Here is a 14046-nt window from a genome sequence, read left to right on the forward strand (position 1 = left end):
GATTCGGCCCCTCTGCTCTACTCTGCTCTGCTGAGAGTTCTCAGGAGTTCTGAGCAACCTGGTCTAGTGGAAGATATCCCTGCCCAGGGCAGGGGTTTGGAACTAGATGGTGTTCTAGGTCTCTCCCTGCCCAAACCCTTCTATGACTCTGGCCCACAGTTCAGTATTGCTGGGCGTTGATCAGTCCACAACTGAGATGAAGAGGAGAGCAGCCTCATTTATGTGTGTGTGACTCCTCTTCCCTGCTCAAGTCATGTGCAGACAGGGTCCAGTGCTCACCCATGCCCAGGAAGGACTCATAAATCACCAAGGAAACTTATCCTGAGCCAAACTAATGACAACACAGAGAGCTTCGATAGTCTCGGTCTGAAGTTTTGCAGGAAATAGAAAAGTGTGAAGCATATGAGAGATTCTTCTCCACAGCTTCCACAACTCAGACCCAAACAAAGTGCCATGTTTTCTATGCCTTCTCTGCACAGGGAAGATTCACATTTCCAATGGCAGCCAGCTACAGGAACCTTTTAAAAATAATTTTGAAGACTCTGGAATTACACTAGTGTGATTAGCTCCTGGCCAAAGACCCTGCCTAATACAGTAGATTAGTAGAGTATATAAAACATTTGGGAGTACATAAATAAAAGATGATCATCTTGAGAGATTGCTTTCTTGGATCAGTTCTAAAAAGCCTGAAACTGAAAGACTTCACTTAACACAAGACAACTGGATATAAGAATTGCAAGGGCATAAAAGGACATTGCATTTACAGCCATTCAACTCATAGCTGCATGAAGACCAGAAAGAAAATCCAGTAATAGATCCACGTAAGAGATGCTATCATCCTTCACAATTGGCCCTCATGGATGGGTGAAAAAACACTTCACCAACCCAAAGAGGCAAATGTATTTCCTTGCTGTCACTTGAGACAAGGATCCCAAGTCTCCTTACATGTTAGATACTGCTTGCTCATTTACAGGAAAGTAGACATGGTGGTCAGGGACAGGCTCTGATGCAGGAACACAAGAAAACAGGCAGCATGGTACTTGATTTCAAGGAGTTTTCCAAATAAAACCCAAAACTCAGAAAATGTGTGAACTTTGGGAAACAGATGAACATCTGCAGAGCTTCTGGACCAGAGCTTGTCTGGATCATGGTGATGACTGGGAGCAGCAAACCCCCTTCCCACCAGTCCCCACTCCTTACCAGAAGCAAACTGAGTCCTCTTGCTCAAACAGGAACAGACACAAGGATTTATCATCTCAGACATCCTACCCAAAAGGCTTGAGATAATTGTGAGTACCTTGCTAGAGAGAGGAGCTCTGCCAACACCCTTGCATGGAAGGAGAGTGGACAGTGACAAAGCCTGCAGAGACCTTCTGTGGCTGGGGGAATGCAGCTCATCCTTACCTTGGGCTTCTTGCGCAGGTTGGGAGAGAGCTTCAAGCAGGTGATGAGGCCTCGTTCATCTCCAACAATGATTACAGGGTCAGCAGGATTGAACTGCACGTGTGTTGTTTTATTTTTCTTCCGGGTCACCACTAGCTGGGAGCAGAGAGGCTCAAGCTTATTAACGTTCAGATCAAACACATGGGCCTGGGGAAAAAGAAAAGCAAAGAACACAAAAGGGATTAATTAGGCAAGAGCATCTCTCAGTGACAGAATGATGGCTGGAGAAATCAGAAAGAAAAGGTCCTGTTGAAAAAACGTCCCAGCCACAGCACACAATTACCATCTGTGCTCAGGGTCTTCTTTTAAGTAACCAGTGTGCAGAAGTCAGCTGCTGCTTGTGAGAACTGCCCCTCTCCTGCAGGGGCTCACAGACAAGGACCACCTCCCTGCTGTGGGTGCAAGCCTTGGCAAGGTTCCAGCTGATCTGGGCTGGAGAAGGCTCAGAGCCAGCACTGCTAACCCCACAGACCTTAATCTCCCTTCTCAGTGTGAGTAATGAGACAAACAGGCATTAAATCAGAGTCTAACACAGATTGATGCCCAAAATGGGGAATGCTGTCAGAAATTCTCATTACTGCCTATTACAGAACTCTCTAACATTTTCAGCTTAATAATAACGATGATAAAGACACAAACCAGTAAGTAATGGGGAAGTGATGGGGACAGCCATAGTATGATTAGAGTGTACCCTGGGGTAATGCCAGAGAAGGACAGGACAGCTTGGCAGCTCACTCTAGCCCAGACACTACACCTGCACACATGTCCTTCTCCCACAGCATCAGGATAAGTGCCAGGAAATTAGCAAACAGGAAAGGTGAGGATGGAGGGAGAGAGGCCTCAGGACCCACTCAGGCAGGAGTCCCACTGGCATGGACTTCAGACCTCTGGCCCAGTGACACAGACCTGCCACATCCCCAGCTGCACAGTAATGCACATTTCATTGTGCAGAGGAAAGAGAGACAGTTACTTGAGAGAATGAATTAACTTAACATTATCTCCCAATAATTGCAATTAGCTCCAGTTACTGATACAGGCTGCAGAGGCTAATAAAACATGATGTGCCTCTCTCACCCAGGGCTGAGGTGAGCCATTTCCAGCATCCTGAATTTCTACCTGGTATCCACCATGAAGACTTTCAGCCTTATGTTTCTCTTCTCTTTTCTGTCTTCAGAAAAATTAGGAAGAGAATGCTTTATGTTAACAAGTACAGTGGGAATATAGAGGAAATTAGAACTGAACTACTTGTAAACCTCCTTCCAGCTGTGTCTTGTTTACCAGCACTTAAGAGACAAAGGCAACATGTAATTTCAACAGTATGCCATGCTGACAATTTGAATCTAGGAATTATCTGAAATCAGACAATGCTGCTCTATAAAAGCTTACTCCAAAGAGTGTGGAAGGTATCAAATCACTACATGTACTTTCCCATTATGCACCAATGAGTCAGTGAATTTTATCTGAATCCATTTATAGCATAGAGCTGGGCCAAGTGCAAGCACATGTCCCAGGCAGTCTTATGAGCTGCTGTGTCTTCATAGGAGTAAAAGTCTAGGAATTTGTGATGTCCTTAGTCTGAGCAGGAGAAAAAAGATCTTATAGATGCAAAAAATAAGAACAGGAACACTGCCTCCAGACTGAAGTAAAATAAAATGGGAAAGTGCTTCAAGAGTGGACAGGGTTGTCAAGACATATTTTGAAGAAATCCATGACAGTAGAAGGGAATAAAAAGCATCAGCCACAGACAAGGATTTGCAGTTTGGAGAGCCCTTCCCTAGTCAGCAGAAGCATAGGTGAAAGCACAGCAGCATTTTTATCTGTTCAAATTACTAGATGCTAGCATTACATTGTGAATTTTGACCTGACACTTGAGGTCTCAAAGTAACTTTAATTTTCTGCCTCTCAGCATAAATCAAGGTGGCTCTTCTGGCTTGTATTTTACACCTGCTGTCTTACTTTCTCAGAAAATAAACAAGCACTCTTTCAAGAATATATCAGTATCCCACAAGCCACACTCATTAAAGATCTGATTTCTTGCCTTCACAGAATACATTCTTATTAATTTAGTAATCTAAGAGCCTGGGAAATGCTCACTGATTGAGTAGCACCATTTAATCTAGGAAAAAAAAAGTGGCAGGGAATTAGTGGCTAGGTTTCTTCTTGGCAGCCAGGTCTGCAGTGCTCTCTGTAAGGCTGTCAATGAACCCCCCCTCACGGATCCTGCCCAGCCCTGCACTGGAGAAAGATGGCATGGCCAAAGGCTCAGTGCTGGAATGCTGAGCAATTTAAATTACTCTGGGTGAGGCTGTTTCTCAAAAATGTCACGAACAGCCCAGACAAGCACAATGCCTGGGACAAGAACTTGAAACCATCAGCAATGTGGAGAAGGTCAAAAGCAAACAAGTTTATGAATGTTCCTACTATAAAGCTCCTCTTTTATGAGCTTCTAAACAAATGGGCTTGTTTTCCTTTGCCAAGGGAATCGTGGAAAAGAACAAACTATTTCAGTTCTTCAGCTGGAAACATCAGCCTCCTATCAGCTGTCAGACACACCAGATGGAGGGGTGGGCCACGGGCACTGAGGAGAACTTCAGAGGCTCTGACTTAAAGACTCACAGCTACTCTTAGGAGAAAGGGAAATGGGGCCAGAGCAGCACTGCTTTTGATGCTTTGGGAGTAGCCTAAAAGGAGCACAGGGCTTCCCACAACACTTGAGGCAGGTTAACAGTGCTGCAAAGCAGCAGAGCTACATGTGGCCAGCGCCATCTGTAGAGCTGCCTTTTTGCCCAAAGAATGGAGACTGAAAACCTGCAGCTCTCCTTGAGACTCAGTCCCCTAGCCACAGAGTCCCTAGACCCCTGCTCTGCTGGCTCAGGTCCTGAAATTAAGGATTATGGAGTGGGATCCAGCTGGATCTCCCATCACAGAGAATCACTAACACAGAGTTTTCTCTCCATCCCACTGCCAGGGTGGGCCCTGCCCCAAGACCACTGCTTGCACATAGAGATGACCTCTCAAGTCTTGCCAGATGAGCCTTCTCAGAGTCTGTGACCCAGAGAAGAGCAGCCATGACCCACACAAGTGCTACCCAACCCCATGTGTGACTCAAGTATCAAATTCATGGGGAGCCAGGACGACCAGAGCCAGAACCATGTCCAAACCCTCCTTCATGCAGCACAGGTTCCAGGGCAGGCACCCATCCAGCAGCACCCAGACAAGAACTGATACTCAGACACTGTCAAGCAGCTGGTACAAAAGGGCATTTTTATAAAATATTACTTGTGTCATTATCCTTTCAGAGTTTACAAACCAGTGAGAGTCCTTTTCTTTTCTGCCAGCTCTACATGCCTCTTCTCATGCTGTTGAGGCTGGTCCCTCACTGAAGGTGCTGAGACCTGGGGCCATCACATTTGCTCACCCACATTTGTTCATCCAGGACCAATTTAGAAACTAAAGAGTGAAGGTTTCAAACCTCTGGTTTTTAGACCACAAAAATGTTTCCATTTTGGTGTACATCAGCAGGGAAGGAAGCAAAAGCCTCCTGACAAACTCATTTCAATACCTTCTGCAGATTTCGTAGAAACAAGTGAGGAATCTGGAGCGCCTGCTGCTTGCAGACCACAGCAGACACCTTATTTTTTTCTGCTAATGAGCTAAAAAAACAGTGAGTAAGGGCATTTCAGTTCTTTTTTACAGATTACTTAGAAACAATATGTGGTCACTTGCTTAAAGGAACATAAATCAGACTCCAAGAACAAGAAACATGGAAAAAGACACAAAGAGAGAAGTAAAAAATCTGAAAATGTCTGAAAAAGGAAAGTGCAAGAATTCCCTTCTGTTTCACCCATGACTACAGGAGAATAAAACTCTGGACAGTAACCAATTACTCTGACAGCAATTTTATTTATGATCCTTGTAAACTTCAGTGCCTGTTCCAAGAAAGTACAGGAGAAGATGTAGCATCTTCCAGATGAAGCCCAAGCTGCTGAGTTAAGCAGCTCCTTGCAGCATGGGGATTTATGAGCTGGTATCAACCACAATCAAAAGAAACCTGGACCCACAGTACTGAAGTGCTGGACAGGCTGGTAGTAGATAAGTCAGGCAGATGTTCAAAGCAGATTTCTTGATGGAAGGGTAGCAATTCTGCTAATTCTCTGAAAACAAGCACTGAGCCCATTTTCCTCTGAGGTGGGACCAAGTGAATTCTGCAGTTTCTGATGCTTTTTATCCAATTAGAACAATTTTAAACTGCCATCACAGTAACAACAGAGTTCCTCTTCATGCTTGATGTACAAGCAATAACAGATCTAAGTCTATTGTGTCACCATTGCAGAAAATGTTTTACATAAATGAGCTGCTTTGATGCTTGACTTCCAAACAGCCAGAGAAGAAATCCAGCTCAGTCTTATCCAGACCAACAGCTTCTCTGTCTATAAATCACACTAATGCATTCCACCTCCTAAAATCCAGCTGTTCCCCACTGCAACTCCACACAGCTCCTCCGCAAGCATGGCACAGTGCATGTCCAAGGCAAGTACCACAGCTCCAGCACCAAACCATATTCGGAGTTTTGGACTTCTTTTTCCCCACCTGCTCTACCAACTGCACTTACAGCTTGAAAGCCAGCCCAGGCTCTCATCTGCTTGGCACCTCTGGGGGTGACTTGGGCCCCTCTGTCCTTACACCCTTTTGCTCCCTGTCCTGAGGCAACAGGAAGGGAAATGCAAGGGGATGTGGGGGGAAGCAGAACCCTTGGCAGAACTTCTCTGCCAGCAGAACAAACTCCTTGATTTTTGTGGCTCATGAAGAAGGGAGCTGAAGGGCTACTTTGACTGACGCTGTCTTTATTTTGTCCACAAACCCCTACTGAATCTGCCACGGCTGGGGCCTTTCCTGTACTTTTATTCTAGTCTTACAAGCCTTCCTTCCTCAGGTGGGCTAGCATGTTCAAAAACATCCTGATGGCATCCAGAACCAAGACTGGGGGGAAATATATATATGTGTAAGAACAAGGCAGATATGCCTGGTAACTTGGCAACAAAGAATAAAATCAGTGTAAGAGCAAAAGGTGGGGGATAATTTAATACCACACTGCCCTTTACCAGTTGACATCTCTTTCAGAGCTTGGCTTTCGCTGTCCTTTTGATCGATTTAGCTCATTTTCTTGACTGAATCATGATCCCTCATCCATTCGCAAGCTCCACAGATGATTTGTTTCAAACTCTCAGGTAATACATTTAACAAGCGGGCAGGCCACCCCCAGACTCTGTCTAGCACCATGGCAGCTACTGGAGCATGCCAAAGGCACAGGGCAGGCAGGGCAGCCCAGCTTGCTCTGCCCTGGAGACTTTAGTTTGCTTGATTTCTGTAATGCCACTGTAGCAAGAACAGGTTGCAATACAGTTAATTTTCCTGAGCAGGACATTTTTTTCACTTACAAATGAATGTTGCAAGACAGTTCTTGGTCCCTCTGACACACAGGGCAGTCTGGGTCCTGGCAGGAGTAAAGGAGACCTGACTCAGAAAACATTCATTGCCTTCTGCAATGACAACACAGGAATACTGAACCTCAGTGGTCCTGATCATAAAATTCATGGCCTTTCACAGCACTTTCATGCTACTGGTGAAAGACCAAGCTCCAGCTCTGTTACAGGTATGTTCAGAGGCAGCTTTCTGCTTGGAGGATGAGCAGGCATTGGGCTGAGCCAGCTGCATGTTCTGAGGTATGGGAGAGGGCTGAGCACATCTCTCTGTCCTGCAGCATCCCAGCCCGATGCTTCAGGGCACATGACACATCAGGGAAAAGAATGCCTGTCACCTGACTTAACTGTAGGGCTGCATCTCTTATCTTTTCCTCATTCAGTAAGAACTGGGTCATTCCCAATTTGACATGGTAGGAAAACAGCATCAGCCTTAGGTGATTTGACTCAGCTCCCACAAGTCAGTAAGAAATCAAAGCCTCAGCATGTAGAAGAGCTGCTATTCATTCAGACAAGCTGAGGACCATTTGGCCTCTTCTGGAAACCCCAAGACATTGTTTTGCAAGAAAGTGCTTGTTTATCCAAGCTAAATTCCTTGTCAGTCACCAGTTCTGCCAGCCTGGCTCTCCCCTGAATGCCTCAGTGATTAGGATAAAGCAGTGTTCCTGAAGTCAGCCTGTAAGCATGGGCTACATCCCCTTCCTCTGACCTACCAGCCCTGTTACTCTTAAGAACAGCATTTGATTGGTTTTATGTGACATAGCCTTAGTAAAATCTTACTAGACTGCCTGCTCCTTGATCTACCAGTGCTCACAAATAGAACAATCAATGCTTTGTCCCAGGATCTTTCTGGGTACCTTGTTTAGGCTGGCTAATCTCTTCTGCACTGTCACAGTACTGAATACTGGGCAAAGAGTCTTTCTTTCCAGTCTCCTGACACTTCCCTATTCTTACATCCACCACAAATACCTGATAAAGAACAGGGAGATGGTTTCAACCAGTCCTTTAAGTGCCCCAGGGCTCATCTCCCAAGGCTGAGCTGCCTGAATACACATCCCAGTTGTGCCAGTCCCCCTGCGCTCTCCCTGCTGTGACCCACAGTCATTCAATCCCTGGTGTCAGGCTGCAGCTTCATCTCTCCTCATGCTGGCAGGGTCCTGGCCATGCCAGAGAGAGTCAGCACTGCAGGCTGGGGCAAGGGCAAGGGCAGGCAGTGGCACAGGAAAGGGCAGCACCACATCTGGTGGGAGAGGCACTCACTGGTCTCTGCCACCTGCACCCCATGGCAGGCCAGCAAAGCTGCTCTCAGGGCAGACACTGAACTGCCATGGTTTGGAGACTGGCATTTAAAATGAACCTGCACAGATTGCAGGTCATTATAAAATGCCAAGGAATAAAGATCAAGGTTCAGGAGCTGCTATCTCTGTACAGAAGGATTTGACAGACAGCTGGAGGCTCTCAGTGGCCAAAACAACAAAAGTCCAAACTTGCAAATTCAAACCTAAGGGAGGAGCCATTCCTAGCAGTGAATTAATTAATTCATTAATTAAGACCAGAGAGGGGCAGCTTTATAAACTCTTGCAGATTCTCCTGATGGACTCTGAGCCCGCAGCAGGTCTTTATGCAAAGTCTAACAGATTAATCAACACACAAAATCTTTTGAGATGCTGTCGAAGTAATTTTTTTTGATTTACACACCCATGAAGCAGAAAAAGGCAAACTTGGTTCCTCTGTTCCTGAGTGAACTAGTTAATCTCAGTGGATCAGTTTTGTCAAAATGCCATATTTCATAATCTGAAAGAGCAATGGCTTTAGTAATGAAAAATTGGCCTGTGAGCCTGTCTGCAAAAAAAAACCAACAAACAATTCCTGTAAAGCCATCGACAAAAGGGGTTTAGATTTGACTTTGTGCTGAAACCAACTACAATGCTGATAAAGCCACTTCACCTGCAATCAGCAGCTAATGGATGTGAGTAAGCAGTAGTGTCCTGAGATGCCTGATGCTCATTTTGAGGCTTGGAGACCACTAAAGCATGCTATGATGGGAGGGGGGCTACATCAGTATAGGAGTGAGGGCTCAGAGCATGCCACAGTAAACCAAAGTCTTCCAGGCCAGCTTTATTCCCTAAAAATAGCTGCTAGTGGAGAGAAATGCTGATGTACAAAGAGTCTGGTGGCAGAGGGAGGAGAATGGGGAACAGTCTAATTGGCACAAAGTGAAGGCAGCATTAATTTTGGGACTCTGACCATCTATCTCATTGAGCACTGACATGCCACCAGCCCTTGTTCTAAAGCTGACTCTCCAGCAGTCCACATCAATCTCAAAGATTCAGCAGGGAATAAGAATGAGCCTTTTAGGTTTTGCAGCAGAAGAAAATGAACAGTTTTACAAGAAATAGCCACTTATGCTGCAAATACAATTTCAAGGCCATTTTAAGAAAGCTCCCACCTGCTTCAGCCTACTCAAAGGTCCTTTTGGGTGATGACAAAGAGACTTATGCTCATTCAGTGTCTTTACACCCCTGCAATTGCCCTGGTCATGGTGCTGAGAGCCAGGAAAAATCCTGTCCCAGCCCTGCAGAGCTAGTGGTAGCCCCACAAGGTATGGATAATCCCCCTGGGCTACTGCAGCAGGGGAGGAGGAAAGATTCAAATGCAACAAGGGCATTTGTAGTTGTGTTCTCTGCCCTGACATCTCTGAGCAAAAGTATCAGCAGATGAGAGGGCTGCTGGCACCCCTGATTCATGTCCTACAAGGAGAGGCAGGACTAAGTCAACAATACCCAGGGAAATATTTGCAAGCCTGAAAGGTTTAACAAGCCTCTTGTCTGCAGAATCATTCATGCTTTAAAGACGGAGTTTGGCTTTTGCTTCAAGTCCATGCTAAATGGGCAGCAAGTTTCTGCAGATTGCTCTGTGTACACTCACACATGTGCCAGCACTAAGCAAATGCTTCTCTCTTCACTGAGGAAGGATGGCATCAAGACCAGCTGGCAGAATAACCTTGGCATGTTATCCTGCGAGTTATATTCAACAGAAAGCTGGTCTGCAAGGCTTCACATTCAAAACAGTTGTACAAACAGTAAAAGAGGTTTATATAAGCAGGAAAGAGCACACTTGCTTCCTGAGCAGCAGCACAAACCATTAACTAACTTCCTGAAGGTTTGGGTTGTTTAAAGTATTTCACATCTTAAAAGGTCAACAGTTTCACTAATGGGGAAAAGCCCTGGAGCAAATGTCTGACCAGTTTTCTCTGCAGAGTGAACACTGGGATGGCATTTATCTTGAGGCTATCAATATTTACTACAGATGGTTATAACAAGACCCTCCTCTTGCTGCACTAGTAATGAATAACACAGCCCACAAAAACATGAGAGAGAATGCACCTGAACTGTGCACAAGCCTGTGGTAAAACCCCTGGGATCCTCCTTTTCACACAGGATATTTCATAGGGCCCTAGGATTAGAAGGCAATTCAGGTTGAAAGAGACTCACAGAAGTCCCTAACCTTCTGCTTAAAGAAGGTCAACCCTGAGGACAGATGTGCTTTTTAAGGGCTCTGTCCAAGCTGGTCTTGAAGCCTTCCACAGACAGAAACAGCACAGCCTCTCCAAGCAAGCTATTTCACTACCTGACTGCCTTCACAGCTAAAGTTTTTTCCATATATCCAGCCCAAACCCTTCATTTCAACTCACTTCAGCTGTTGTGTGTCATCATCAGTTCATGTACTGCTGTGAAGATCTTGGCTCAAACTTCTCAATGACCTCCTTGAAGGTACTGGCAGGCTGCTGGACCCCCTCTCCAGGCTGAAAAAGCCCAGCTTGACCACACCATCAGACCCACTGCTTAGGGCAGCTATGGCCCACAGCCTGGGATCCAGCCAGCGGCACACTTGTGATATGAGTCTTTGGATTTTTAAGAGGTGTAACAATTCATGCGTGAATTCTGCACACACAGAAGTGGAGGAAATATCAATATCATTTCCTTCTTTAATGAAAGTAAAGTAAAAGAAGACCAAGAGGAAATTTCAGGAATGAATCCCAGTTTTACATGTTTCAATTATTTTTTTATACTTTAAATGTAAGTTTAAGACGGACTTACAGCAAACTCCCAAAAGCAAATACTTCTAAATGCTGCAGGATTGAATTAAATCCCTTCCATTTCTCTGCCCTCTGTCCTTACAATAAGCTGACCAATATCTCCACATTTTCTGTACCCTAAGTGGAAGTGTCCAGATATTCAAATCCACCTCCAGTTTTTTTTATTTCCAAAGTGGGTCTCTCATCCCAGCTAGTCTTTTTCTTCCTGACAGGCTTTTACCATCTACAACATAAGGTGTTCTCTTTTATGAATCTCTGTTTATGATCTTTCTGAAATAAAATGATCAGCAAGCAGAGCAGGAAACTAAGGAAATTAACCAGAACATGATGGAGAGCAATAGTAGCAGTTATTATCCACTGCACCAGCAGTGGAATGTGCACACTTGGGTTATTTATGAAGAGCAGTGCTGTCCAAAGCAGATGCCCAGCTGCCAACAAACACATTTTATCATAATGACCCTGATATTTACAGCTTTTATTAAATCCCTACCTCCTGAATTCATGGGGATTGAGAGATTTTTATATACTAAAATGCCCCAATTTCCAAGTCAATCTTAAGGGGCTCATACACATTTTGGACATATAGCATCAGCTCAAATAAGGAAAAGTGTTTCACAGAATGTGCCAGGTATCTCTTGAAGACTGCAATTAGGGCCTGATTTTAAAACCACCTCCAGGCAACCTTCAAATTTTGCAGGCATGATTATGTGCAGATGCCAAGACAGAGGCTGTTCACAAACAGGAGGCCTTTAATGTTTTATTTTCTGGCTTCATGTTCTATATTTTTCTGTTCTGGAGAATCATAGAGCATCCTGTTAATGCAGATTTTTTCCCCGGCATTAATGGAGCCTGCCCTTTGCAAAGCATTGAGTTATTCACAAGTGCACTCTGCTACAAAGTGGAATATGTCCTGAATAGAAAAGGCTGTAAACAACTATTTATTCCACTTCCACTGCAGATCTAGAAGGTTCTGTTCAACCATAGCAACTAAGCTATGTCTCAGACACACCCTCCTGCAGCCTGCATGGTTGGTAGCTAACACAGAGACCCAAAATTCCTGTCAGCATCAGCCCTGGCCAGCCTACTGCAGTAGGAAGGCAGGTCCTGCCTGGACCTGTCCTGCTAGCCATCCCAGTTTTGGGCTGATCCTGGTGGATGGCCACTCTCCTCAGAGTTTGGGATAGAAGGCATAAAGCAGAATTAGATCCTGTTAAATTAGGTTCTGTTTAGGATTACTGAATTAGATCCAAGGATAGCCCAGTGCGATACCCTAGTGTAGTGCTGCCAACTCAAACAGGCTATTGCCTTATCAGCAGCCTCATAGAGATTCCAGGTCCATGGAAGCTGCGGCTAATGTGGCTAGGACAAGCAGAGGGTGGGATGGGAAGACCCCACAGTGCCAACTCTTGTCAGGACTACAACAGCTTCTCTGCAGTAGGCAAAGCTCTGAGAAAGAGCTCAAGTGGCCTGAGGCACCTCTAGAGATGAACTCACTGCCAAAACTTGACCATGTAAGTCGGAAATTCAAGTACACACAGTGTTTACCCTCCATCTGTTCACGCTGCCCAGCACGTATCCCTGCCTGCAGACATCTCCATCCTTTTCCCCACAGTTAGGCACCAGGACACAGCTGGGATACCCACAGCTCTCAGCCCTGCTTATCCTAGCACTCAACCAAAGCTATGACTGCCAGCAGAATCCTTGCACACACAATGTCACTTGTGGAAAACAAGTCTGAGGATGTGACTGATGCACTGAAAACACTCACTGCCTTCATGCAGGCCCTTCATTTGGTGTATGGGAGACTGGGGACAGACAGATTCACAAAAGAAGGACGCAATCCTGACCCTGGCTGGGAAGGAAGAGCATCAACATTCTGTAGGCTGTGGCATCCTGAGCTTTCCAGGGACAACAGGTGACCTAGTGAAGAGATTTCTATTGCTTAGGAGAGACAAATTCACAGCCTGAGCCAGTCTATCAGTGAAATTATTTTCTTGCTATAATATAAAGGTTAAACTACAATGAAGTAGCCAAGGCATCCATTCAATGATAGGGATACATAAAGGCTATCCTTTTGCTAGAGCAATTCTGGCCAAACTGCACAGTCTTTCTAATTTGTAGCAGCTAAACATAAAGCTCATGGTATTAGAGCAATGCACTCTTACAGTATTCAACAAGTATTGATGGATAGCTACATGTCCTGGCTACTTGCCAACCCAAATTAACCATCTGAGCTACTGCAAGACTTGGCTAGAGGCAAAAATAAAACTGCCATCATACCAGTTTAGGACTGATCTACAGAGTTCATTACCAAACTATTACTCTTAGGGACAGCCTCACATGGTGGAAAAATGTTGATTTTATCTAAACAGAACAAAGTTCTATGAGCTGACCCTGGGCATATTACTATAAATGATTTTTAAATATCAGTGTAAGTATATAACCACTTTATTTTACTGTTGCTCTACACCTTTAAAGCTCAGAATCAACGCCCTGATGTCAGCTTGTATAGGGGAGTTCTGATCTGGAACGTTATCTCTCCATCCCCAGGGATGTACTGGGGATTTCATATTGAGGAAATTCAGTGTTTTAGTCATGCATAACCATGTGCAAGCTGCACACCTGCACTCACATGGTTAACAAGAGAGCGGGGAAGGACTTGTATGCATTTGCAACACCTACTTGGAGAAGGACTGAGAGATTAATGCCCAGGGATGTGTGTGCCAAAGGTAGGAAAGCATAGAAAAGGGTGGGTTCCTGCTGGTGGCTCCCTGATATGCCTGGCCAGGACTGGGCTGGCCCCTTCCCATGCTCAGCCCTAATCTCCTTTGACTTCCTCTCAGCTTGAATCAGAGCAGTATTGTTCCCAGCCTCTCACCTGGCCATCAATGGTGACTGCAGCAAACACTGTGGAGGAGTAAGGAGACCACGCAACATCCCCCACAGCAGTAGCCAGGTCATAAACAAACAGTGGAGTCCTATAAAAAAAGACACAGAGAGAAGAATTCATATAAACACATGCCA

At 45.1% G+C, this 14046-nt stretch overlaps 1 protein-coding gene across 1 annotated transcript in view; it reads right to left on the reverse strand.

The window, feature by feature from the left end:
- Window positions 1–14046, reverse strand: part of DNAI1 (dynein axonemal intermediate chain 1) — a 136864-nt gene that overhangs the window by 27044 nt on the left and 95774 nt on the right. Inside the window, exons 18-19 of the mRNA XM_031062862.1 lie at window positions 13901–14000; window positions 1405–1590 (exon numbers count right to left, since the gene is read on the reverse strand). Coding sequence (XP_030918722.1) covers window positions 1405–1590; window positions 13901–14000 — 286 coding nt within the window. The remainder of the gene's footprint in view (window positions 1–1404; window positions 1591–13900; window positions 14001–14046) is intronic.

Source organism: Geospiza fortis, unplaced genomic scaffold, assembly GCF_000277835.1.
Source record: "Geospiza fortis unplaced genomic scaffold, GeoFor_1.0 scaffold878, whole genome shotgun sequence".
In the NCBI taxonomy this organism is placed as follows: Eukaryota; Metazoa; Chordata; class Aves; order Passeriformes; family Thraupidae; genus Geospiza; species Geospiza fortis.